The sequence below is a fragment of the Pongo pygmaeus genome, chromosome 20 (assembly GCF_028885625.2).
Source record: "Pongo pygmaeus isolate AG05252 chromosome 20, NHGRI_mPonPyg2-v2.0_pri, whole genome shotgun sequence".
Taxonomy (NCBI): Eukaryota; Metazoa; Chordata; class Mammalia; order Primates; family Hominidae; genus Pongo; species Pongo pygmaeus.
In genome coordinates this window covers 55,689,392-55,716,597 of record NC_072393.2, presented here as the reverse complement: position 1 = coordinate 55,716,597, position 27,206 = coordinate 55,689,392, and the positions used below count along the sequence as shown (strand labels likewise).

The window sequence follows — 27,206 nt, the reverse complement described above, 5'->3', positions numbered from 1 at the left end:
ACGATATGCCTTAGTCCCTGGGACAGCTGGGCAGTGCCGCAGTAAATCCGTTTCCTGAGGGCGACTTGAACGGCTTTGATTTTCAATTTTCAAATGGCTCTGTCTGTAAAATGGGAGCGTAGTTGTCTCTTCTCAATTGAGTTTTAAGATGCAGCAAGAAAAATGGATGATATATTTGGGAAAGTGGGCTTCTCGATCTCTAGGGGAAGTGATTAGTCCTTAAATTTGGGCTTGGAGAGACTCAAAACCTGGCAATCAAGTAGGAAAAAACGATCTCCCTGGGAAATGCCTAGTACATAGTAAACGTTCCCCATATTCCCACCAGTTTCAATATCCGGAACTTTCGATTAGCTACTCACGTTTCCGGAGGGAAAAAGAGAAGACAGGACTTGAGCAAGCCAGGCGAGGCACTTCCGCAACTAGGGGCAGCTCTACTTCCGGTGCCTTCTGCTGGGCGGAAGTGGGCGAAGCGGAGGGGGAAAATAGCGCTCCTTTCCGGTGTCGGAGCACAGTTGAAGAAGCGACCGAGGGACTGGGAGTCGTTGGTGAGGTGAGTTGGAGGCGGTGCAGGAAGAGTGTTGCTGGGATCGCTTTCCTGCGGGCTAGAGGCCTGGGGTCTTGAGGGAGACTGGGGCAAGATTTTGAATTCCCGATTCCCTGTCAATCATTATTAATAGAGGTGTCCGGGCGCCCCCAAGTTTAAAGCTGAACTACACTCTGCTGGAGGTGGCCAACCGTCCATCGGGCAGTTCTCTCTCTCTCTGTCTCTCTCTCTCTCACTATAAACTCAGTCAAGTGGTAGCTAGCATCGGTCAGTTCTCCTGAGAGTTACAGTTCCGCTGTAGATGATGGCTATTTGCTCGTGGTCCCAAGGGAAGGAATGGACTGGGATTGCTGGGGGTCTAAGGAGTGGGAGTTGAGGAAAGAGAACTCCTTTCCTGGCCTCAGTTTCTCAGACTGTGGTGGGACGGCGGGCGATACTAGATTGTGCAGTCATCCATCGCCACCTTCTCTTCACCTTTTTGACAGCCCCTTCCCTCTCGGGGTTGGTGCAGGGATTCACGTTTTCTTGTGTGGAGCTTCGGGGTCAGGCAGTCATGGATTCGCATTCTGATTGTGCTGCTAATTCTCTGAACTTGGGGCTTGAACGGTCCTTGAGGCAGTTTGATGTTAATGTTTTCTTATGAAAATGTTCAAACTTATATAAAAGTGAGAGAAGAATACAGGAATTCTTGTCACCCAAATCTACCCATTATTATTTTTGCCATACTTGCTGTATTTTTTTAAACTTAAAGAGATTAAAACAAATCGTAGGCATCATGACACTTAAGGATTGTCAAAAGACAAAATTACAACACATTTGGTGAGAAGATCTTAATTGGCATTTATTTGTGAATCTACAATCAAACAACATCTAATTATGGAAAATAGCATGAGTGTTCCGATGAGCTGAGCAGAGGTTGTTTTCAGAGACAAAGGGCTGAGAAAATCAAACGGAACACAAAAAACTAGTTGGTTAAATTGATTAACTTGATTAAATTTCTAAGTTAAAGGTTAAAGTAGAGGGGACTTCCTTTATCAGGTGGGCTAACACTGGGTTGTTTGGGGATTCGGCTATTATCTCTCTCCTGATATCTCAGAAAATCAGATATCAACTTAGTTTTGGCTTGGAAGCATGGAACTTTAGCATGAGTGTCTCCATTTTGGTTTGGAGCTCAATCCAAACCAATGACCTTCTATAAATTTTATCTAACAGGGTGCGTGTGTAAAAACCAGAAACATTGCTAATATGACCACAACACCATTATCACACTTTAAAAGAACAACCGTAATTCTAGACTACTATCCATTACGTGGTGCAGAGTCAAGTCCAGTGTAACTATGGGTTTGTTGGTATCAGGATATAGTTAAGTGATTGCTATCGTCTTTTACATCTCTCTTAATTTAGAACTGTTCCCCTTCCACTCCACTTTGGTTATTTCTTGGTGTAATCGATTCATTGAAGAAACTAATTCTAGTTCTGTTGATCATCCCACCATCTGAATTTGTCTGTTTGCTTTTTTGTGGTCTCATTTTACTTGTTTCTGTTTTGTTTCTTTTTTTTAAGTATTTAAAAATAGGCCGGGCGTGGTGGGTGGCTCACACCTGTATTCCCAGCACTTTGGGAGGCCAAGGCGGGTGGATCACAAGGTCAGGAGATCAAGACCATCCTGGCTAACATGGTGAAACCCCTTAGCCGGGAGTGATGGCGGGCGCCTGTAGTCCCAGCTACTCCAGAGGCTGAGGCAGGAGAATGGTGTGAACCCAGGAGGCGGAGCTTGCAGTGAGCCAAGATCACGCCACTGCACTCCAGCCTGGGCGACAGAGTGAGACTCCATCTCAAAAAAAAAAAAATAGAGACAAGGTCTCGCTTTGTTGCCCAGGCTGGTCTTAAACTCCTGGGCTTAAGCGATCCTCCTGCCTTGGCCTCCCAAAGTGCTGTGCTAAGATTACAGGTGTGAGCCATTGAGCCCGGCCTCATTTTACTTGTTTCTTCATGCCAGGGATCAGCTAATTACATTGTACAGACCAAACCCAAATCCTGCCAGCTACCTGTTTTAAAAATCCCCATTGGTCAGGCGCAGTGGCTCATGCCTGTAATCCTAGCACTTTGGGAGGTGGAGGCAGGTGGATCACCTGAGGTCAGGAGTTCGAGACCAGCCTGGCCAACATGGTAAAACCCCATCTCTACTAAAAATACAAAAATTGGGTGGGCATGGTGGCCGACGCCTATAATCCCAGCTACTCGGGAGGCTGAGGCAGGAGAACTGCTTGAACCCCAGGGACAGAGGTTGCAGTGAGCCGAGATCATGCCACTTCACTCCAGCCTGGGCAAAAGAGCATAACTCCCTCTCAAAAAAAAAAAAAAAAAAAAGCATTAGTGGGATATGATTTACCTAACATATAGTTCATCCATTGAAAGTATACAATTCAGTGGTGTTTAGTACATTGACAGAGTTGTGCAACCATCAACACTATCACTTTAAGAATATTTTCATCACCCAGAGAGAAACCCTGGTACTCATTAGCAGTCATTCCCTATTTCCTCCCAATCCTTCCCACCCCAGCCTTTGGCAGCCACCACTCTGCTATATCTATGGATTTGCCTAATCTGGGTATTTTGCACAAATGAAACCATAAAATATTATTGTGACTGCCTTCTTTCACTTAGCATGTTTTCAAGGTTCACCTATGTTGTGGCGTGTATCAATACTTCTTCTTTTTTTTTTTTTCTCCCGAGACAGGGCCTTGCTCTGTTACCCAGGCTGGAGTGCAGTGGTTCGATCATGGCTCACTGCAGCCTCAAACTCCTGGGCTCAAGTGATCCTCCTGCCTTGGCCTCTCAAAGTACTGGGATTACATGTGTAAGCCATCGGCGCCCAGCCGGCTACTTTATTCTTTTTATGGCTGGATAATATTCCTTTACCCAAGATATACTTATTTTCTTTTATTTATTTATTTTTTTGAGACAGAGTCTTGCTCTGTAGCCCAGGCTGGAGTGCAGTGGCATGATCTCGGCTCCCAGGTTTGAGCGACTCTCCTGCCTCAGCCTCCCGACTACCTGGGGCTACAGGCATGCGCCACCACACCTAGCTAATTTTTGTATTTTTAGTAGAGATGGGGTTTCGCCATGGTGGCCAGGATGGTCTCGATCTCTTGACCTCATGATCCGCCCGCTTTGGCCTCCCAAAGTGCTGGGATTACAGGCATGAGCCACCGTGCCCGGCCTGTGTGGATGTATGTTTTTATTTCTATTGGCAGTGGAATTGCTGGGTCAAAAGGTGACTATTTAACCTTTTGAGAAACTGTGACTTTTCCAGAATGGCTATACCATTTTACGTTTCTACCACCAATGTATAAGGGTTCCAGTTTCTCCATATCCACACCAGCACTTATTATTATCTTTTTGATTATAGTCATTCTAGGGGGTGTGAACTGGTGTCTTTTAACGTGCTTATTGGCCATTTGTAGATCTTTGAAGAACTGTCTATTCCAATCCTTTACCCATTTTCAAATTGTGTTAGGTGTCCTTTCACTATTGAGTTGTAAATTTTTAATATATTCTCACTGCAATTCCCTTGTCAGATATCCTGATTTTTTTTTTAAGACAGAGTTTCGCTTTTGTTGCCCAGGCTGGAGTGCAATGGTGCGATCTTGGCTCATCACAACCTCTGCCTCCTGGGTTCAAGTGATTGTCCTTTTTCAGCCTCCCCAGTAGCTGGGATTACAGGCATGCGCCACCACGCCCAGCTAATTTTGTGTTTTTAGTAGAGATGGGGTTTCTCCATGTTGGTCAGGCTGGTCTCAAATTCCCAACCTCAGGTGATCTGCCCACCTTGGCCTCCCAAAGTGCTGGGATTACAGGTGTGAGCCACCTCGCCCGGCATTTTTTTTTTTTTCCCCAGAGACAAGGTCTCACTCTGTCACTCAGGCTGGAGTGCAGTGGTGCAGTGGCACGATCGTAACTCACTGGAGCCTCAACCTCCTGGGATCAAGTGATCCTCCTGCCTCAGCCTCCCAAGTAGCTGGGACCACAGGCGCATGCCACTTTGCCCGGCTAATTTTTTAAATTTTATTATGTAGAGATGGAGTCTTGCTGTGTTGCCCGTAGCAAGTTCAAGTCTGGTCTCAAAAACCATGTTGCTACTACTTTTTTTTTTTGGTAGAGACAGGGTTTTGGCATGTTGCTGAGGCTGGTCTTGAACGCGTGAGTTCAAGTGATCCTCCTGCCTTGGCCTCCCAAAGCGCCCTATCAAGGTGCGAGCCACAACAGCCAGGAGATAATCTGACTTTTGTAACTGCTACCTGTTTTTGTTCAGCCTGCAAACTAAGAATGGTTTTTAACTTTTTTTTTTTTTTTTTTAAGATGGAGTCTCGCTCTGTTGCTCAGGCTGGAGTGCAGTGGCGTGATCTCGGCTCACTGCAAGCTCCACCTCCCGGGTTCATGCCATTCTCCTGCCTCAGCCTCCGGAATAGCTGGGACTACAGGCGCCCGCCACCACGCCCGGCTAATTTTGTTTTTGTATTATTAGTAGAGACGGGGTTTCACTGTGTTAGTCAGGATGGTCTCTATCTCCTAACCTTGTGATCTGCCCGCCTCGGACTCCCAAAGTGCTGGGATTACAGGCGTGAGCCAGTGCGCCCGGCCTGGTTTTTAACATTTTTACATAACTGGAAAAAACCAAAAGAATGAATTTGGTGACCTATGACAATTATATGTGATTCCGTGTCAGAGTCTAAAAATAAAGTTTTATTGGAACACAGCCATGCCCGTTTGTGTGTCTGTGGCTGTTTTTATGCTACAGGGGTGGAGTGGAGTACTTACAGGGGCTGTTTGGCCTGCAAAGTTCAAAACAGTTACTCTCTGGCCCTTTTTGGGTATTCTCTGCTATATCCTCTGACTTCCTAGAATCAGGAAATTGAATGTAAAGACTTGATTAAATTTCTGTTCAGCTGTCAGGTGATTACTTCAGAGCTGGTCGCTTCATGTTGCATACTGCCTGGGTGCCCCACTTTCAGAGGTAGCGAAATTCATTCAGGCTCAGGCAGCATTATAGACTGAATGTCCCCCCAGATTCGTATATTGAAGCCCTAATTCCCCAAGGTGATTATATTTGGAGGTAGGGCCTTTGTGGAGATAATTAAGGTGAATGAGTGGGGCCCTAATCTGATGGATTGGTGTCCTTATAAAAGGAGGAGGCTGCGCATGGTGACTCATGCCTATAATCCCAGCACTGTGGGAGGCCAAGGCAGGTGGATCACCTGAGGTCAGGAGTTCAAAACCAGCCTGGCCAACATGGTGAAATCCCATCTCTACTAAAAATACAAAACTTAGGCCAGGCACAGTGGCTCATGCCTGTAATCCCAGCACTTTGGGAGGCCAAGGTGGGCGGATCATGAAGTCAGGAGATAGAGACCATCCTGGCTAACATGGTGAAACCCCCTCTCTACTAAAAATACAAAAAAATTAGCCGGGCGTGGTGGCGGGCGCCTGTAGTCCCAGCTACTTGGGAGGCTGAGGCAGGAGAATGGCATGAACCCGGGAGGCGGAGCTTGCAGTGAGCCAAGATCGTGCCACTGCACTCCAGCCTGGGTGACAGAGCGAGACTCCGTCTCAAAAAAAAAAAAGAAAAAAAAATTAGCCAGGCATGGTGGTGGACGCCTGTAATCCCAGCTACTTAGGAGGCTGAAGCAGGAGAATCACTTGAGCCTAGAAGGTGAGATCCGCCACTGCACTCCAACTTGGGTGACAAAGTGAGACTCCTCCCAAAAAACAGAAGGAGACACCAGAGAGCTTTCTCTCTGCCACTGAAAATAGCTATCTGCAAACCAGGAAGAGGGTGTCACCAGAACCCCACAATGCTGGTAGCCTGAACTTAGACTTCCAGCCTCAGGAACTGGAGAAAATAGGTCTGTTCTTTAAGCCACCCAGAGTGGTGTTTTGTTATGGCAGCTGGAACAGACTGAGACCGGTGGCAGCCATCGAAAACCACATCGTAAAGCTACAACTGTGTATTTTCCAGCAGCAAGAATTAGCATCCTGTGACTATCCAGGCCCCATCAGCCTCTCCTTTAATGCCATCCATCAACAATCATTGCCTGAGTCAACTATTTCACCAGAGGTTGCAAAATGGCAGTTTTCCTATTCTCCCATTTCTCTTACACTTAGTCTGAATAGTTTGGTTTTTATCTGAGTCATGTCCAAGAAGCAGTTGAAGAGAGTGACTTAATCAAACTTCCATTCTGAAAAGCCCCCCGGAGGCTGGTTTGTCAAGGAATAGACTGAGGAAGAGGCCAATTTCTCCAAGCCTCAATTTTCCTACCTATTAAATGAGCAAGGCTGCGCGTGGTAGCTCATGCCTGTAATCCCAGCACTGTGGGAGGCCGAGGTGGTAGATCACCTGAGGTCAGGAGTTCGAGACCCAGCCTGGCCAACATGGTGAAACCTCGTCTCTACTAAAAATACAAAAAAAGTATCTAGGCGTGGTGGTGTGTGCTTGTAATCCCAGCTACTGGGGAGGCTGAAAAAGGACAATCACTTGAACCTAGGAGGCAGAGGTTGCGATGAGCCAAGATCGCACCATTGCACTCCAGTCTAGGTGACAGAGTGAGACTCCGTCTCCAAAAAAAAAAAAAAAAAAATACTCCAGTCCTGGTGACAGTGAGACTCTGTCTCCAAAATAAATAAATAAATAAATAAATAAAATAAATGGGCAGAACGTGGGGAGGTTGTCATGAGGACCAAATGTGTTCACATGTGGAAAGTGCTTCCACAAGGTCTGATTCTTAAGGGATTGAAGGATGTGATGATTACTTCTGTTCTTCCAGTGCTTCTGTGATTCACGTGTTACTAATGAATTATTAGTGTATTAATGGCATGATGTCATGGCTGCATGGTTAGTTCATTGCTAACCCACCTCCCCTGTCCCCAGAATTGGAGGTGGTTCATTGATTCTATCATGACATCTCTGAGACCTCCCAGGTGCCAGGCAATGCTGGGACCCAGACTGAAGTTCAACCCAGGCCCCACCAACCAGGGGCCCCTATTCTGGAGCCGAAATACCGAGGAACGGGCTGTAACGGAGGTAGCTCAGGGCATGGTCAAGTGCAAGGAGAACCTAACTGATCCCGGAGAGGCAGGCTTCTTGGAGGAGGCAAACCTTGGCAGTGCTCTGGAGGAGAAAGGAGACAGGATTTCAGGGGAGGACAAGACACACACTAGCTGTCTGATCCGCTCCCAGAGTTCAGCACAGTGCCTGAGGCCACCTGCAGCCAGCTGGCACAGTGGATGGTCAAAGCCACAGGTGCTTGGATCAAACTCAGCTGTAGGACTCACTAGCTGCATAACCTAGGGCACCGCCTCTGTGCCTCTCTTCATTTATAGCAACCATGTGAGGTGTTGTGATGTTCAGTGGAGTGTTGTGATACTCAACTGTTTGAGGTGTTATGATATTCAGTAAAATGCTTAGAGCCAGGGTCTGGTTCAGAGCAGCTTTTTTTTTTTTTTTTTTTTGTTTTGAGACAGAGTCTTGCTCTGTTGGCCAGGCTGGAGTGCAGTGGCCCGATCTTGGCTCACTGCAACCTCTGCCCCCAGGTTCAAGCGATTCTCCTGCCTCAGCCTCCCGAGTAGCTGGGACTACAGGCACCTGCCACCACACCCAGCCAATTTTTGCATTTTTAGTAGAGATGGGGTTTTGCCACGTTGGCCAGACTGGTCTCGAACTCCTGACCTCAGGTGATCTGCCTGCCTCGGGCTCCCAAAGTGCTGGGATTACAGGCGTGAGCCACTGCTCCCAGCCATATATATATATTTTAAAGTACCTCCAATGAAAATTTAGCATCTGATGGCCGGGCCAACGTGGTGAAACCCCATCTGTGCTAAAAATACAAAAATAAAAATACAAAAATGAGCTGGACACGGTGGCACACGCCTGGAATTCCAGCTACTTGGGAGGCTGAGGCAGGAGAATGGCTTGAGCCCTGGAGGTGGAGGTTGCAGTGAGCCAAGATCGCACTATTTTGCACTCCAGACTGGGCGACGGAGCGAGACTCTGTCTCAAAAAAAAAAAAAAAAAAAAAGGCTGGGTGCAGTGACTCACGCTTGTAATCCTAGCACTTTGGGAGGCTGAGGCAGGTGGATCACCTGAGGTCAGGAGTTCGAGAGCAGCCTGCCCAACATGGCGAAACCCCATCTCTACTAAAAATACAAAAAATTAGCCAGGCATGGTGGCGGGTGCCTGTAATCCCAGCTACTCGGAAGGCTGAGGCGGGAGAATCGCTTCAATCGGGGAGGTGAAGGTTGCAGTGAGCCGAGATCACACCACTGCACTCCACCCTAGGTGATAAAAGCGAAACTCCATCTCAAAAAAAAAAAAAAAGAAAATTTAGTATCTGAATTACTGAAATTACTGAGATGTGCTGAAAGAGTAAAATACACTCTGGATTTCAAAGGCTACAAATAAAGGAACGGATTGGCTTTTTTTTTTTTTTTTGAGACAGAGTCTGGCTCTGTCGCCAGGCTGAAGTGCAGTGGTGCGATCTGGGCTCACTGCAACCTCCACCTCCTGGGTTCAAGCGATTTCCTGCCTCAGCCTCCCGAGCAGCTGGGACTACAGGCGCGCACCACCACACCCAGCTAATTTTTGTATTTTTAATAGAGATGGGGTTTCACCATGTTGGCCTGGATGGTCTCAACATCTTGACCTTGTGATCCGCCCATCTCAGCCTCCCAGAGTGCTGGCATTACAGGTTTAAGCCACCGTGGCCAGCCTGATTGGCCTTTTTTCTGAGATTGTGACTTTCCTGGGAAAACTGACAGTTGTCACCTGGTTAAAAGGAATGGCTCCAGAGCCTGGCTGCCTGGGTCTGAGTCCCAGCTCTGCCATTTCCCAGCTGGGACATGCTGTGAGCCTGTTTCCTGTGCTGTAAGGTAGGGATTATGCTGTTTCCTCTCTGAAATGCTGGTGACAGCAGATGGCAGCAGTCTGCTTTGTAGTTTGAAATTGGACCTACCAAAGAGACAATATAGTGTGGGGCAGGAGAGCTCAGCTTTCAGAGTTTGTAAATCCTGAAACTGGCTATTCTTCAACCCTTGTTTGGAGGCGCTCACGCTTTCTGGTCTCAGGATCTTAAAAATCACTGAGTTTTAAAAATCAAAGCGTTTGCCGGGCGCGGTGGCTCACGCCCGTAATCCTAGCACTTTGGGAGGCTGAGGTGGGCGGATCACTTGAGATCAGGAGTTCAGAGCTAGCCTGGCCAACATGGTGAAACCCTGTCTCTACTAAAAAATATTAAAAAAAAAAAATTAGCTGGGCGTGGGCGCCTGTTATCTCAGCTACTTGGGAGGCTGAAGCAGGAGAATTGCTTGAACCGGGGAGGTGGAGGTTGCAGTGAGCTGAGATCACACCACTGCACTCCAGCCTGGGCAACAGAGCAAGACTCCATCTCAAAAAAAAAAAAATTAAATTAAAAAAAGTTTAAATGCTCCCTCTATAGCTGTTCCTCCTATTTTTGGAGGGAAAATGTCCCCATCTATGTAGAAGCCTCAGTTCTTGGCCACAAAACAGCAAGCAAGCTCATCTCTGGGAAAGCCGAGGTGCCCAGAGCCAAATACTGCAGAGGGTCAAGGGAGTTGACAACTAAGAATAGAGTGGGGAATGTGTCCATGAAAAGGTCACCGTGACCTTCATGAGTGGCAGTTGTGGGGGCTGGGGAGCGGATGGCAGGTGAGTGAGGGGAGGCAACAGGTGCTGGACGTTCACTGAGAAGCTTGGGGGTCGGGGGAAGTCGGAGGAGGAGCCTGGCGTGTGGAGGGGACCCTGGGTCAAGTTGGGGTGTTTGATCAAGGTCGCCCTTCTGCAAGCAGCCCTGACTGCCTCAGGGGGCACGTTGATCGGGAAGGGGCGTGAGGGGGTATTTAGGGTGATAGGAAGGTTCTGTATCTCCATAGGGTCATGGTCACAAGGGTGTATACATTTGTCAGATCGCATCCAACTGTAAAGGTCTTTGCTTTGACCTTTTAGGTCTGTGTAAATATACCTAAAACCCAAAGAGTGGCTTCTGAGAAGACGCCAGTAGGGGGAGAGAGAGCTCCATAGCTCCCAGAGGTTTGTGTTTCAAGTTTTGAATGGGAAAAGCAAGTTTTTCAAAGCAACCAGAAGGGGGCGATAGAGATGAAGTTGCTTTTTACATCGGTGGGACCCTTGGTTGTGCTCCCCACCCCAACTTCTGGATCCTACTTGCAGGCTACTTGAGAGCAGGAGACAATCTTCCCTGAATGCAACTAATATGTGTCATGTGGAGCCTTTTGTCTGCAAGCACTCTTTATATTTTATTCTTTCTTTCTTTATTTTTTGAGACGAGTGTCTATCACCCAGGCTGGAGTGCATTGGCACAGTCTCGGCTTACTGCAACCTCCGCCTCCTGGTTCAAGCGATTCTTGTGCCTCAGCCTCCCAAGTAGCTGGGATTACAGGTGCCCACCACGACTGGCTAATTTTTGTATTTTTGGTAGAGACAGGGTTTTACCATGTTGACCAGGCTGGTCTTGAACTCCTGACCTCAGGTGATCTGCTCACCTCAGGCATGAGCCATCTTACCCCACCTGCAAGTGTTCTTTGTTGTTGTTGTTGTTGTTTTTTGAGACGAAGTCTCACTCTTGTCCCCCAGGCTGGAGTGCAATGGTGCGATCTTGGCTCACTGCAACCTCCACCTCCCGGGTTCAAGCAATTCTCTTGCCTCAGCCTCCTAAGTATCTGAGATTACAGGCGCCTGCCACCACGCCCAGCTAATTTTTGTATTTTTAGTAGAGACAGGGTTTCACCATGTTGTCCAGGCTGGTCTCAAACTCCTGACCTCAAGTGATCCGCCCACCTCGGCCTCCTAAAGTGCTGGGATTACAGGCGTGAGCCACTGTGCCTGGCCAAGTGTTCTTTAAAATGTATCATTGTACGCCAGGCACGGTGGCTCACGCCTGTAATCCCAGTACTTTGGAAGGCCGAGGCGGGCGGATCACGAGGTCAGGAGATCGAGACCATCCTGGCTAACATGGTGAAACCCCATCTCTCCTAAAAAAAATACAAAAAAATTAGCTGGGTGTGGTGGCAGGCGCCTGTAGTCCCAGCTACTCAGAAGGCTGAGGCAGGAGAATGGTGTGAACCCGGGAGGTGGAGCTTGCAGTGAGCCGAGATTGTGCCACTGCACTCCAGCCTGGGCGAAAGAGCCAGATAACGTCTCAAAAAAAAAAAAAAGTATCATTGTATGCACAGTAGATTTCCTGTGCCTACATGGTATTGAGCTCTTGTTTTACTCTTTTCTCACCAAGCATTATGATTTAAAGATCCTCCCAGGCCAGGCGCAGTGGGCTCACACCTGTAATCCCAGCACTTTGGGAGGCCAAGGCGGGCAGATCACGAGGTCAGGAGTTCAAGACCATCGTGACCAACGTGGTGAAAGCCCATCTCTGCTAAAAATACAAAAATTAGCCAGGCGTGGTGGCGCACGCCTGTAGTCCCAGCTACTCAGGAGGCTGAGGCAGGAGAATCGCTTGAACCTGGGAGGCGGAGGTTGCAGTGAGCTGAGATTGCGCCACTGCACTCCAGCCTGGTGACAGAGCAAGACTCTGTCTCAAAAAAAAAAAAAAAACAAACTTTTTTTTTTCTTTATTTAGAGATGGGGTCTAGCTATATTGCCCAGGCTGGTCTTGAACTCCTGGCCTTAAGCAATCTTCCTGCCTTGGCTTCCCAAAGTGTTGGGATTACAGGCATGAGCCTCGGCACCCAGCTTCTTTTACTCATCTTTCTATTGGAGTGGCTGTTATTTTCTTCTTGATTTGCTGGAGTTTCATGTACCATCAGTTCTGCTATAATGCTTATTTTGAAAATGTGAATTTATTCCAATGCAGTTGATATATCAGGGAACAATTTGAGCATAACACCAATTTCACATTTGCTTACGTGCATCCAAGGTGAATCCAGGAAACCACACTCTGCTATAAGTATGTGTGTAGGAATACACAAAGCACACATACACGGCACTTCAAACAAATACCACCACCGCAGTTCCCCGCGTATTAGGAGCCACACCCATCCACATCTGGTACTAGGACTTTCCATCAGATCTCAAATAACCCTCTTTCCACCACATCACAGTAATTCACAAGGCGCTCCCTCCACCCCACACCCATTGCCACAACAAACTTCAAGTCTTTGTCAAGATCAAGTGCCATATTTTTTGGAGTATGTTGGTATGTCTTAACCACCTAGCCTGTGTGAAACTGTTCTCTCCTTTTGTATTCTGTTCTTGTCTTTTTCTTTAAGCATCACTGACAAAGTTTACGAGGATTGTGACACAATCCTGTTTTCTCTGTAAGTCTTGTGGTTTTGACTGCAGGATTTTGCATATTGCTGTGATTTCTATGAATGCGTGCATTATAGTAGAACTGACTATTCTACATATTAGTCCCTTGTTGGCCGGGTGTGGTGGCTCATGCCTGTAATCCCAGCACTTTGGGAAGCCAAGGCGGCTGGATTACCTGAGGTCAGGAGTTCGAGACCAGCCTGGCCAACATGGTGAAACCCCGTCTCTACTTAAAAAAAAAAAAAAAAAAAAAAAAAAGCAAAAAAATTAGCCGGGCCTGGTGGCAGACACCTATAATCCCAGCTACTGGGGAGGCTGAGGCAGGAGAATCGCTTGAACACAGGAGGCAGAGAGGTTGCAGTGAGCCAAGATCATGCTACTACACTCCAACCTGGGCAACAGAGCAAGATTCTGCCTCAAAATAAATAAAATAAAAATAAAAATGATATTAGTCCCTTGTTGATTGTAGGCATTACAAATATCTTCTCCCAGTCTCTCACTGATGCCACATTTTCCACAGCACGGTGCGGGAGGTTCCTTGCTGACCCAGGCACAGCTCAGAGCCAGTACCAGGAAGCCCTGGGGCAAAGTTGTGAGGAGTGGTTCTCTCATGTTGTTGGAGGTATATAGACCTGTGCAGTTTGTAGGGAGAGCAACTAGTAAATTCCAACAAAAAAATTTTTGCAGCTGGGCGCGGTGGCTCACGCCTGTAATCCCAGCACTTTGGGAGGCCGAGGCGGGCGGATCACAGGGTCAGGAGATCGAGACCATCCTGGCTAACACAGTGAAACCCCATCTCCACTAAAAATACAAAAAATTAGCCGGGCGTGGTGGTGGGTGCCTGTAGTCCCAGCTACTCGGGAGACTGAGGCAGGAGAATCACTTGAACCCGGCAGGCGGAGCTTGCAGTGAGCCGAGATCGCGCCACTGCACTCCGGCCTTGGCAACAGAGCGAGACTCTGTCTAAAAACAAACAAAAAAAATTTTTTTGGCTGGGCGCGGTGGCTCATGCCTGTAATCCCAGCACTTTGGGAGGCTGAGGCAGGTGGACCACCTGAGGTCAAGAGTTCAAGACCAGCCTGGCCAACATGGCGAAACCCCATCTCTACTAAAAATACAACAATTAGCTGGGCACGGTGGCACGCACCTGTAATCCCAGCTACTCAGGAGGCTTAGGCAGGAGAATTTGCTTGAACCTGGGAGGCAGAGGTTACAGTGAGCCAAGATCATGCCGCTGCACTCCAGCCTGTGTGACAGTGAGACTCTGTCTCAAAAAAAAATATATATATATATATATATATATGTATTTATATATATGTATTTATTTTTTTAAGGCTGGTCGAGTGAAGGAGGGGAAATGGAAAGGAACAAAGAAATCTGTAACTGGTTGTGATCAATTAGTTGTAAACACCGCTGCACTCGGCCCAGCTTCTAACCACATTTTAAATGCACACACCCTTTGAACCAGTTATTCCACTTTTAAAATTTATCTTAAAAGCAGTGTTGGGTGCAGTGGCTCATACCCTTCATCCTAGCACTTTGGGAGGTCAAAGCAGGAGGACCACTTGAGCCCAGGAGTTCAAGACCAACCTGGACAGCATAGCAAGACCCCATCTGGATAAAAAATTAGCTGGGCATGGTGGTGCATGCCTGTATTCCCAGCTACTTGGGAGGCTATGGTGGGAGGATCACTTGAGCCCAGGAGTTTGAGGCTGCAGTGAGCTATGATTGTACCACTGCATTCAGCCTAGATGACAGAGTGAGACCGTGTCTTAAAAGAAAGAAAAGGCCAGACGCGGTGGCTCATGCCTGTAATCCCAGCACTTTGGGAAGCCAAGGCGGGCGGATCACGAGGTCAACACATGGAGACCATCCTGGCTAACACGGTGAAACCCCGTCTTCACTAAAAAATACAAAAAATTAGCCAGGCGTGGTGGCGGGCGCCTGTAGTCCCAGCTATTCGGGAGGCTGAGGCAGGAGAATGGCGTGAACTCGGGTGGCAGAGGTTGCACTGAGCAAAGATCGCGCCACTGCACTCCAGCCTGGACGACAGAGCGAGACTCCGTCTCAAAAAAAAAAAAAAAGAAAGAAAGAAAAAAAGAATTTATCTGAAAAACATCCTTGGACACGTGCTAGACATTGGGTGCCAAACTCCTTTGTCATAGTGGACAAGGATGTCTGTCCACAGGTGTCAAATCCAAGAGTTGCGTTCATTCAGGGATGAATCTGTAGCCACATAGAGACCAAGGACGTGCCTGGTGGGCTGATGGGGAATGATGTCCAAGATGGAGTGGGGGTTCCCCCACCATTAATTTCTTTCTTTCTTTTTTTTTTTTTTTTTTGAGACAGGTTCTCACTCTATTGCCCAGGCTGGAGAGCAGTGGCTCCATCTTGGCTCATTGCAGCCTTGACCTCCCAGGCTCAAGCAGTCCTCCTGCTTCAGCCTCCTGAGTAGCTGGGATTACAGGCGTGCGCCACCACACCCAGCTAATTTTTATTTTTTATTTTTTTGTAGAGATGGGGGTCTCAATATGTTGCCCAGACTAGTCTCAAACTCCTGAGCTCAAGTGATCTTCCAGCTTCAGCCTCCCGAAGTGCTGAGATTACAGGCGTGCACCATGGCGCCCAGCCAATTTCTTTTTATAACATGTACAGAGAAGTACAGAAAGCATAACTGTCTAACCCAGCGAGTTTCAGAGCAAACACACCCATGTAACCAGCACCCAGATCAAGAAACAACATTTCCAGCCTCCCAGATGCTACCTGTGCCCCTCCTAGTCACCCCAACCTTCTTCCTCCCAAAGGCGCCTGACTTTTTTTTTTTGAGACAGGGTCTCACTCTGACTCCCAGGCTGGAGTGCAATGGCCCAATCATGGCTCACTGCAGCCTTGACCTCCCTGGGCTCAGGTGATCCATCTCAGACTACCAAGTAGCTGCGACTACAGGCATGCACCACCATGCCCAGCTAATTTTTCTATGTTTTGTAGTGACAAGGTTTTGCTGTGTTGCTCAGGCTGGTCTCAAACTCCTGGGCTCAAACGATCCTCCTGCCTTGGCCTCCCCACTTGCTCGTATTATAGGTGTGAGCCACCACACCCACCCACACATAACTTCTAGTGTGGTAATTACTTTGTGAGTTTTTGAACATCATATGAATGGGATCATACAGTAAGTTTTCTTTTGCGTGTCTGGTGTCTCGCCTGCATGGCGTCTGTGAGATTCAGCTATACTATGGGTATGACAGTAGGCTGTTGTGTCTCATTGCTGGGTGTTTCCATTATGTGATTATGGCCCAGTTTCTTTATCTACTCTGTGCTGACAGGCATGGGTAGTTTCCAGTTTATGAGCCATTGTGAATAGGGCAGTGTATGTGTCTTGTAAACAGGTGTACCCTTCTGTTTGGTGTATACGTGGGAGAGGAATTGCTGGCTCATAGGATTGGCATATGCCTGGCTTCAGTAGATACTGACAGTTGCTTTCCAAAGTGGTTGTGCTGGTCTGCACTCCCCTCAGCAGTGCACGAGGGTTCTAGTAGCTCCATGTCCTCGCCTGCACCCCTCTGTCTAATTGCAACCCTTGTGGTGCATGTGGGGAGGTATCTCAATGACGTTTTTTTTTGAGATGGAGTCTCGCTCTGTCCCCCAGGCTAGAGTGCAGTGGCGTGATCTCGGCTCACTGCAACCTCCACCTCCCAGGTTCAAGCGATTCTCATGCCTCAGCCTCCCCAGTAGCTGGGATTACAGGTGCACACCACCACGCCCAGCTAACTTTTTGTATTTTTAGTAGAGATGGGGTTTTGCCATGTTGGCCAGACTGGACTCAAACTCCTGACCTCAAGTGATCTGCCCGCCTCAGCCTCCATAGTGCTGGGATTACAGGCGTTAGCCACTGCGCTCAGCCCTCAGTGAAGTTTTAATGTGTGTTTCCCTGGTGACTATATTAGTTTCCTATCATTGTTGTAACAAATTACTACTAATTTAGTGTTGCAGTATCACACCTCATGGAGCCTCTGGTGTACCTGTGAGAGAATGAGAATCAGAAAGGCAAATAATATCTTAGTATTATTAAGATAACAGTTTTGACCTTGCAGACTCTCTAGAAATGTGTTGGGGGACCACAGGGTCCTGGGACCCACACTTTGAGAACCACTGATCTAGAAGAATATTGGACTCTTATAGCCTAGGAACGATGGCAAATGTTTAAAAGGATTTCCTATCCATATTTTTTATTTCTTGCAGAGATATATAACAGGTTGATCACTAAAGCAAGTATTTTCAGGCCAGACATGGTGGCTCACACCTGTAGTCCCAGCACTTTGGGAGGCCGAGGTGGGTGGATCACCTGAGGTCAGGAGTTCAAGGCCAGCCTAGCCAATATGGTAAAACCCTGTTTCTACTAAAAATACAAAAAATTAGCCGGGTATGGTGGCGTGCACCTGTAATCTCAGCTACTTAGGAGGCTGAGGCAGGAGAATTGCTTGAACCCAAGAGGCGGAGGTTGTAGTGAGCTGAGGTCGTGCCATTGCACTCCAGCTTGGGCAACAAGAGCAAAACTCCATCTCAAAAAAAAAAAAAGAATTTTCAAGCACAAAAGATATGATGTGCCAGGTGCGGTGGCTCACACCTGTAATCCCAACACTTTGGGAGGCCGGGAGTTCACTTGAGTCCAGGAGTTCGAGGCCAACCTGGGCAACATGGCAAAACCCCATCTCTACTAAAAATACAAAAATTAGCTGGGCATGGTGGCACATGCCTGTAGTCCCAGCTACTCGGGAGGCTGAGGCAGGATAATCACTTGAGCCCAGGAGGTCAAGGCTGCAGTGATCTGTGATTGTACCACTGCACTCCAGCCTGGACAACAGAGTGAGTCCCTGTCTCAAAAAAAAAAACCCACAAAGAAAAAACGATGTTAGATTAAAAATGGCTGGCAGAGAGGGAAGTGGAACGGAAATACAAGTTCAAAGAGAAAAACAGGACATGTACAATTTTCTGCTGTTGAAACAGCTTTTTCTTGCATTTTTAAAAAGGTCTCAAATCATTACAGTATTTAGATTCCATGAGCTACACATTTACATTGCTGGAAATTGTATCCTTTGCAACTGTTTAAGCTTGGGAGAATTTTTAGGTGGCAACTTAGAGATGAGTGAGACTAGTATATAATGTTACTAGATTTTCTCTCTTCTCTCTTCTCCTCTCTTTCTTTTCTTTTGACAGTCTCTGTCTGTCACCAGGCTGGAGTGCAGTGGTGCAATCTCCACTCCCTGCAACCTGCACCTCCCAGGTTCAAGTGAGTCTCCTGTTTCAGCCTCGTGAGTAGCTGGGACTACAGGCGTGTGCCATCACACCCAGCTAATTTTTGTATTTTTAGTAGAGACAGGGTTTCACCATGTTGGCCAGGATGGTCTCAATCTCTTGATCTCGTGATCCACCCCCGCCTCAGCTTCCCAAAGTGCTGGGATTACAGGCATCAGCCACTGCACCTGGCCATTAACTTCTTTTTAAATTTAGTAGAGATGGATCTTGCTGTGTTGCCTAGGCTCATCTCCATCTCCTGGGCTCAAGCAGTCCTCTTGCTTCAGCCTCCCAAAGTTTTGGGATTACAGGCGTGAGCCCTGAGCCTGACTCTAAATCCTTTTAAGGGATAAAAAAGCCTGCAGGGGCCAGGCACAGTGACTCACGCCTGTAATCCCAGCACTTTGGGAGGCTGAGGTGGGTGGATCACCTGAGGTCAGGAGCTCAAGACCAGCCTGGCCAACATGGTGAAACCCTGTCTCTACTAAAAATACAAAAAAATTAGCCAGGCGTGGTGGCAGGCACCTGTAATCCCTGCTATTTGGGAGGCTGAGGCAGGAGAATAGCTTTAACTTGGGAGGCAGAGGTTTCAGTGAGCCAAGATCATGCCATTGCACTCCAGTCTGGGCACCAAGAGTGAAACTCTGTCTCAAAAAACAAACAAAAAGGCATGCAGGCTGTTTACTGGCCAAGCAGTCTTGGTGAAAGCTGCCCAGCCTCTGTGGGTTCAGGGGTTCTCCTTTTACAAATGAACTCCAAAAAAGTAGGGGGCTCCCTTCCTCACACCATACACAAAAATTAACTCAAAAAGTAAAAGTGAAAATGATCAAACCCCTAGAAGAAAACATAGGAATAAATGTGCATTATCTTGGCTTAGGCAATGTCTTTTTTTTTTTTTTTAATTGCGACAGAGCCTCGCTCTTTCTAGGCTGGAGTGCAGTGGCACGATGTTGGCTCACTGCAACCTCTGCCTCCTGGGCTCAAGTGATTCTCAGTGCCTCAGCCTCCCGAGTAGCTGGGATTACTGGCGTGCGCCACCACGCCCAGCTAATTTTTGTATTTTTAGTAGAGACGGGGTTTCACCATGTTGGCCAGGCTGGTCTCGAACTCCTGAACTCAAGTGATCCACCTGACTCAGCCTCCCAAAGTGCTGGGATTGCAGGCATGAGCCACTACACCTGGTCTGAAACCACTTTAAAAGGGTTAATTTTATGGTATGTGAATTATGTCTCAATAAACTCATTTAAAAGGGTGGGGGTTGCCCTCAAGTATGGGGAATGATCAAAGGTATCAAAGTAAGGTGGCAAAATGTTGACAGCTGCTGGACCCCAGGACATGGGTACATGGGGGTTCCTTATACTATTCTGGTTTTGTATGTGTTTGAAAACTTACAGAATAAAAAAGTTTTGCTTTTTGAATTGAGCTCCAGGGTTCTGGGGTCTTCTCTTCCTCCTTTACCTGCAGTGGGTGTGGAGGTAGCTCTTCCCCTAGACACAGAGCCCTACTCTGACCTGCCCTCTGATCGGTCGATCTGAGACATAATCACAGCTGCTAGATCCAGTTGCTAGTGGACTGGCAGGCAGCGATTGGGTCAAGCCTTAGCTAAGTGCCAAGCCTTGAGCCAATCACTGGGCTGGTCCACACCTTGGCCTCAGTCAGAGCCTCCAGATATGAGAGGGGAAGGGAAGGTGGAGTGGATTCATCAACAATAGTGGCCCCCTTGGTGTCTTTTTTTTTCCCCCTCCATTAAATGGCACAGCCACTACCCCAGCTAATCTGAAGTAGTGGCTAGACTTTGAATCCTGGTCTCCCGCCCTCTTACCTCCAAACAAAGAGTTTTGTTGTTAAAGGTGCTATTTTCATATATAAATGAGTCTAGGTGAGTCTGGAAGGGGGACTTCCTGGAGGAGGCCTGGCGACCACGTGCCCTCCCTCTCTTCCACCTCACCCCCCCTTCTCCGCCTCCGCTTTCCCATTGAGGGGGCAGATCAGCTCTGAGGGCTGTAGAGGTCTTCCCTGTGCTGCCTGCCTCTGGTCACCACAGTCCTGCCACTGTCCCTTCCTCCCTAGGATGACGCGGCATGGCAAGAACTGCACCGCGGGGGCCGTCTACACCTACCACGAGAAGAAGAAGGACACAGGTGCAGGGCTGGGGTGGGGCGGGGCGGGAGATGGCTGTGTCTTGGAGTCACCATCTCCCCTCGTGCCCGAGGTTTTGTTTCCTCTGTGTCCCTGTCTCCCGCCCCTGACATACACTGATGGCCATGACCATGTAAACAACAGCTGGGTGATCCCACGCCCCCATGTGGCCCGGCACTGTGTTCTCTGCCTTCTGCGCATGAACTCACTCCTCCCAACAGAGCGTCAGGGAGGGTGCTCTTGTTACCCCATGTTCCAGCGGAAGAAACTGAGGCCCAAAGAGGGACAGGCACTTGAGCTTGGTCACAGCCAGAAGGGTGGAGGGGAGTCAGCTGTCAGCCCCTCCACCGAGCTGCCACTCAGTGACCAGGCCTGTCTGCCTCTCACCCTCCAGGGTTGACACCTCCCTGTGGGTTCAGCCCATGGCCCCAGCACACAGACAGCGGCTCCCGACTGCCTGTTTCTCTCTGGGTCCCCCACCCCCACCACCTCGTTGTCTCTGTGCCTCTCTCTGGGGCTTTGGAGACAGACATGTCTCCTGTTGCTCCGCCCCTCCATCACTCTGCCCATCTCTGTCCCCAGTGGCCTCAGGCTATGGGACCCAGAACATTCGACTGAGCCGGGATGCCGTGAAGGACTTCGACTGCTGTTGTCTCTCCCTGCAGCCTTGCCACGATCCTGTTGTCACGTGAGCTGGGAACAGGGATGGGTAGGTCTGGGTGGGGAGGGCAAGGGAACCGCCAGGAGGAGGCTGTGTGCGTGGGTCTGGCCACCTGCACAGCCAGGGAACCCTGGATGAGCAGTTTATCCTCAGAGCCTCTGTATTCTCACCTGAGACGTGGGCATGATCCTAGCGTCTGTTTCATAGTGTGGAACAGATGGAAAGGAACATACTTCTAATGGGGTGTAGGGCTCTTGGAGCATTGCCGAGGCCATCGGAGCAGCTCGCCTTTGGAGACTTCCCATGACCTACCTCTGGTGGTAGGGCAAAGGCTTAACAGGTGCTGAGTCCAGGCACTAAATACGTGCTCAATTAGTGGTATATTTTGTAGAAGACAGTAATTAATGCTCAGAGCCCCCAAGGCCACCTTCAGGTTTTTTTTTTTTTTTTTTTTTTTTTTTTTTTTTTGAGACAGAGTCTTCACTTTGTTGCCCAGGCTGGAGTGCAATGGGGACATCTTGGGGACATCACTGATCTCCCAGGCTCAGGTGATCCTCCTGCCTCAGCCCCCGCGAGTAGCTGGAACCACAGGTGTGCACTACCACACCTAGAGTTTTTGTTTGTTTGTTTTTTGTAGAGAGGGGATCTCACTTTGTTGCCCAGGCTGGTCTCGAACTCCTGGCTGCAACAATATATGGCACACATTGTTGCTGAGAGAATGAAGCACTTTCCCTGCAGCTCTATTGGGAGAGGACAGCTGGAAGCTCAAATCTATTCTTTACTAGATTCTGCCCCATGTGCCTTTTTCCCTTGCTGATTTTAATCTGCATCCTTTCACTGCAGTGAACTATCACCATGAGTATAACAGCTTTGCTGAGTTCTGTGAATTCTAGCAAATAATTGAACTTGGGGCTGATCATGATGGCTTCTGCCTGTAATCCCAGCACTTCGGGAGGCCGAGGCGGGAGGATCACTTTCTTTCTTTCTCATTGCACCCTGTCTTTGCAGCCCAGATGGCTACCTGTATGAGCGTGAGGCCATCCTGGAGTACATTCTGCACCAGAAGAAGGAGATTGCCCGGCAAATGAAGGTGATGGGGATGGGGAGAAGGAGGCACAGGGAGGCAGGAGCTTTTGAGTCTGAGCTCACAGGCAGAGCCACTCAGAGCCCTCCGATCTCAGTTCCCTCTGCCTGGTACACCATTCCCCTTCTGCTTCCGGCCAAATCCTCCTCACCAATTTCAGCCCAGGTGCTGCCTCCTCTGAGCTCTTGCCAGTCCCCTGGATCTACCCCAGTCACCTCTTCTCTTAGCACTTGGCATAGTTGTAACTCTACATGTGGCTGTCTGACACATGCCCACTTTCCCTTCTGGACTTCGAGTTTTCCCCCCCTGTGGCTTAGGTCCTTAGTAAAGATGTGCTAAATGGGTTGGGGGTGGTGGCTCACACCTGTAATCCCAGCACTTTGGGAGGCCGAGGCAGGCGGATCACTTGAGGTCAACAGTTAGAGGCCAGCCTGGCCAACACGGTGAAACCCTGTCTCTACTAAAAATACAAAAAAAAAAAAAAAAAAAAAAAAAAAAAAATTTAGCTGGGCATGGCGGGCGCCTGTAATCCCAGCTACTCGGGAAGCTGAGGCAGGAGAATCACTTGAACCCATGGGTAGAGGTTGCAGTGAGCTGAGATGGCACCATGGCACCACTGCACTTCAGCCTGGGTAATGGAATGAGATTCTGTTTAAAAAAAAAAAAAGATGTGCTACATGAATTGACATCACCACCTCATTTTTTCTGGGCCTCAGTTTCATCATGTGTAAAACGGGCTGACGGCCAAATCAGAGGACACAGCAGGGCACCTGGGAGGCACACGCAGATGAGCATTCTCAAGGCGTGTTACTGGGAACCCGGCCTGGCCTTCCACGGACAAAGCCATTTGATGGGTAGGAGGGGCCCTGTTTGAGGCACAGTGGGTCTGTCCCCCTCTTCCCCTGCCTGGTTGCTGGCGCTCAGGAAACACTACAGGTCACGTGCTTATTGGGCTTTTTGTCCCAAGCAAGTGGCTCCCCCTGTGCCCATGTCCTCCACGCAGCCTGGTGGTCATGTCGGAGGCCCTCATGAGCATCCATCACTGTCACTGTTACCTCCTCACTCAGCTGGGTGGCCCAGGGTGGTCTCAAACTGCAGCACCGCCCGGGCACCTGCTGTGCACCAGGCAGGGCTGAGCTCAGGACATGGCTTCACTCCTCCCGTCCTCACTCACTGCCCGTCCGTAGACACGGGCTCCTCAGCATTCCCTTAGATCTGGAGTCTACATCCCCCGTCCCAAACACGGTCTGGGGCATGCACTGTATAGAAAACCTAATTGGCCAGCAGGTGACATTAATTAAATGCTTAGTTGAGTGCCAGGTGAGGCTCTCCATGCTTTAAACACTCACCTTATGTAACCCTTCAGTGAGTCACTGAGGTGGGTAACCACCGTTAGCCTGTTTTATAGATGAAGAAACTGAGGCCAGGAGAGGTCATAGTGCTCACTTAGGCCACAGAGTGACAGAGATGGGCTTTGAGCCCTGGCGCTCTGGCTATACAACGCAGTAAGGTTCACACCCGCCCAGGCAGTGACCACCCTCTGCCAGATAGTGCCTCCATCAGAGGGTCCCCTTTGCGGGCCTCAGTTTACCTACCTGTGAAATGGGAGGAAGATACCCCCAGCCTCACGGGCAGATGCTCAGCCCACTTTCCCCGACGCAGGCCTACGAGAAGCAGCGGGGCACCAGGCGCGAGGAGCAGAAGGAGCTTCAGCGGGCGGCCTCGCAGGACCATGTGCGGGGATTCCTGGAGAAGGAGTCGGCCATCGTGAGCCGGCCCCTCAACCCTTTCACAGCCAAGGCCCTCTCGGGCACCAGCCCAGGTGACTCAGGTTGGGCTTGTTGTGGGTTGGGGGGCGGGGCGCCGCGGACTGGGCGGGCCCAGGGGGCGGCATCTGAGTCCCTTCCTTCCCCCACAGATGATATCCAACCTGGGCCCAGTGTGGGTCCTCCAAGTAAGGACAAGGACAAAGTGCTGCCCAGCTTCTGGATCCCGTCGCTGACACCCGAAGCCAAGGCCACCAAGCTGGAGAAGCCGGTGAGCCCCCACAGCGCCCCAGCACGCACTGTGCCAGGGCGCCAGGGTTCCCCACCGTCCTCACGCACAGGGACCACGCGCTCTCCACCTGCGCCAGCCCTGCCTACTGAGCCCGCCTCTCTGCCCCTTGCAGTCCCGCACGGTGACCTGCCCCATGTCGGGGAAGCCCCTGCGCATGTCGGACCTGACGCCCGTGCACTTCACACCGCTAGACAGCTCCGTGGACCGCGTGGGGCTCATCACGCGCAGCGAGCGCTACGTGTGCGCCGTGACCCGCGACAGCCTGAGCAACGCCACCCCCTGCGCTGTGCTGCGGCCCTCGTGAGTCACCTGGGAGGGGAGGGAAGGGACCACCCGGGAACCTGCGGGGCGGGCCAGCTTTGGGGCCAGTAGGTCCCCAGGAAGGCCTCTGATCAGAGTCTCCCGCCTTCGGCCTCACCGTAGTGGGGCAGTGGTCACCCTCGAATGCGTGGAGAAGCTGATTCGGAAGGACATGGTGGACCCTGTGACTGGAGACAAACTCACAGACCGCGACATCATCGTGCTGCAGCGGGTAAGAGTCCCACCCCTCCCCTTCCCCCCGCACTCCAAGGCCCCGCCCCTCCCCTTCACCCCCTCCAAGGCCCCGCCCCTCCCCTTCACCCCCTCCAAGGCCTCGTCCCTTCCCCTTCCCCCAACTCTCCAAGGCCCCAGCTTCTCTGCTCTGTAAGGCCCCCCTCTTTCTCCTGCAAGGCCCCGCCCTTTCCTCCTGCTCTCCTAGGCCCCGCCTCCTCCTTCCTTTTCAAGGCCCCCCCCCCCCCCGCCCTATGTTTTAAGGTCCCGCCCCTCCCCTGCTTCCAGCCTTCCAAGGCTCCACCCCTCTCCTTCACACGCTCCCTCCCAAGGCTCCTCCCCTGCCACACTCTACCCTCTTCTCTGCGCCCTGCGCCCTGTCCATCCATGCCCACTGCGGTCGCCTCGCCCTCTCCCCAACTCCTACTCCTTAGCCAGCAAGCCGCTTCACCTTGACCCGCTTAGGAATCCCCACTACCACCTGGAGCCCCACTGGTCACCCCCGGGCCGGCCTCCACCTCGCCCTTCTCTCTACCTCCCCCAGGGCGGTACCGGCTTCGCCGGCTCCGGAGTGAAGCTGCAAGCGGAGAAATCGCGGCCAGTGATGCAGGCCTGAGTGTGTGCGGGAGACCAAATAAACCGGCTTGGGTGCGCAAGGACGTGGCGCCTTCATTCGCGGCGTGGGCGCCCCGGGGACAGGGCAGGCGAGGATGCCGGGCCATGCAAACAGCGCTCCTACAGCGCACGCTGGAGTTTGAAAGAGCGGGCTAAGCATATTGAATGTGGTCTCACATTAAGAACAAAATCTGGCCAGGCACAGTGGCTCATGCCTGTAATCCCAGCACTTTGGGAGGCCCAGGCCAGCGTATCACTTGAGGTCAGGAATTCGAGACCCGCCTGGCCAACATGGTGAAACCCTGTCTACTAAAAATACAAAAATTAGCCGGGCATGGTGGTGCACACCAGTAATCCCAGCTACTCGAGAGGCTGAGGCAGGAGAATCGCTTGAACCCAGGAGGCGGAGGTTGCAGTGAGCCAACATCGCACCATTGCACTTCAGCCTGGGCAACAGAGCGAGACTCCATCTCAAAAGAAGAAAAAAAAAAGAAAAAGAAAAAAACCTGAATAGAACGCAAATGCACAGCATTAAAATTGGTTGAGTGGCCGGAAGTCCAAGTCTAAGCCAAGACCGTGTGAGTGCGCCACTTTAATGAGCTACATAGAAATTCCTCGAGTTCTTTGTTAGGGTTCCCGGATTTTTGCCAGGTTTGAAGAACAGGAAATGCCCAGGAGCGTGTCTTCCGGGCTGCAGTGTGATTAGACCCACAAAGGAAGTGCAGTTCTGTGAAAAAGTTCGCAGCACCCGGACTAGGAAAGGCGGGCAGGAGCACCACGCCCCCACCTGTGGCTGCCTGAGGGGGAAAGGAAGAGGAAACCGCGAGTGCAAAGGCCCAGAGGCAGCAACGCACTTTGCAGATTTAAGGAGCAGAGGGCGTACAGGGGAGAGTGAGGGAGCCAGGGCAGAGCGGGGACCAGGAACCAGCCCGGTGGCATCAGACTTGACTGGGAATGTAGGGGCTGACCTTAAGGCCTTGTGTTTAATAACCATCAAGTCGCAAAAGCAGCTGCTGGGCAGTGTGAAAAACAGCATGGAGACAAGCAAAGATTAAAACAATAAAGACAGGCCGGGTGCGGTGGCTCACGCCTGTAATCCCAGCACTTTGGGAGGCTGAGGCGGATGGATCACGAGGTCAGGAGTTCGAGACCAGCCTGGCCAACATGGTGAAAACCCCGTCTCTACTAAAAATACAAAAATGAGCCGGGTGTGGTGGTCGGCGCCTGTAGTCCTAGCTACTCGGGAGGCTGAGGCGGGAGAATTGCTTGAAGCAGGGAGGCGGAGGTTGCAGTGAGCTGAGATCATGCCACTGCACTCCAGCCTGGACGACAAAGTGAGACTCTGTCTCAAAAAACAACAACAACAACAAAAAAAACTAAAGACAGCATTCCTGCCTCGCAGAGCGATGCCACCTAGGTTCTGTCCTTCCTGTTCTTTATGTGAGTACACATGAGGTTTCAACCAAAGTGAATCACAGTGCATGCATCATCCTGTTCAGTGAGTAATACTTTTCCACTCCCCAGGCTGGAGTGCAGTGGCGCAAGAAGGCACAACTTGAGCAAAGTCACACGTGCTCGAGGGAGTGACAGAAGCCAGGTTCCCCCAGGAGCCAGTTGCCTCTGAGACCCCCCGAGACTTTGTCCTGGACTTCCCCCATCCTTCATACCCTCACTCCCCTAAGACCCACTGGCCTCCACCTCCACAAGCTCCCACCCCATCCCTCCATACCCAGAGTTCCATGTCATGCCCTTTCCTTCAACATCCCTAATCCTTGTCCTCTTCCCAAGACCTGTTAACCACCCAAATCCTTCCAGCTTTCTCAGCCCTCTAAGAACCCCAGTCTTGTTCATATGTTGAACAGATCACCGGTGCCTCCAGTAACAACCCGAAGGGTTTCTAATCTTGCACCTGTGTTTTCCCAAAGGAACC

At 50.1% G+C, this 27,206-nt stretch overlaps 1 protein-coding gene across 2 annotated transcripts; it reads left to right on the top strand.

The window, feature by feature from the left end:
- Nucleotides 1-330: 330 nt before the first annotated feature.
- NOSIP (nitric oxide synthase interacting protein) lies at nt 331-25,317 on the top strand. 2 transcript variants are annotated; one of them, XM_054462099.2, is made up of 9 exons: nt 331-550; nt 20,259-20,329; nt 20,910-21,015; nt 21,997-22,078; nt 23,735-23,894; nt 23,991-24,109; nt 24,243-24,430; nt 24,554-24,662; nt 25,206-25,317. In XM_054462099.2, the coding sequence occupies exons 2-9, from the start codon at nt 20,260-20,262 to the stop codon at nt 25,275-25,277; spliced, it is 906 nt and encodes a 301-aa protein (XP_054318074.2). In that variant the 5' UTR covers nt 331-550; nt 20,259; the 3' UTR covers nt 25,278-25,317. The 2 variants fall into 2 exon arrangements, with proteins under 2 accessions (XP_054318074.2, XP_054318073.2); XM_054462098.2 differs by having other exon boundaries at nt 357-550; nt 23,735-23,903.
- The last annotated feature ends 1,889 nt before the right edge of the window (nt 25,318-27,206 follow it).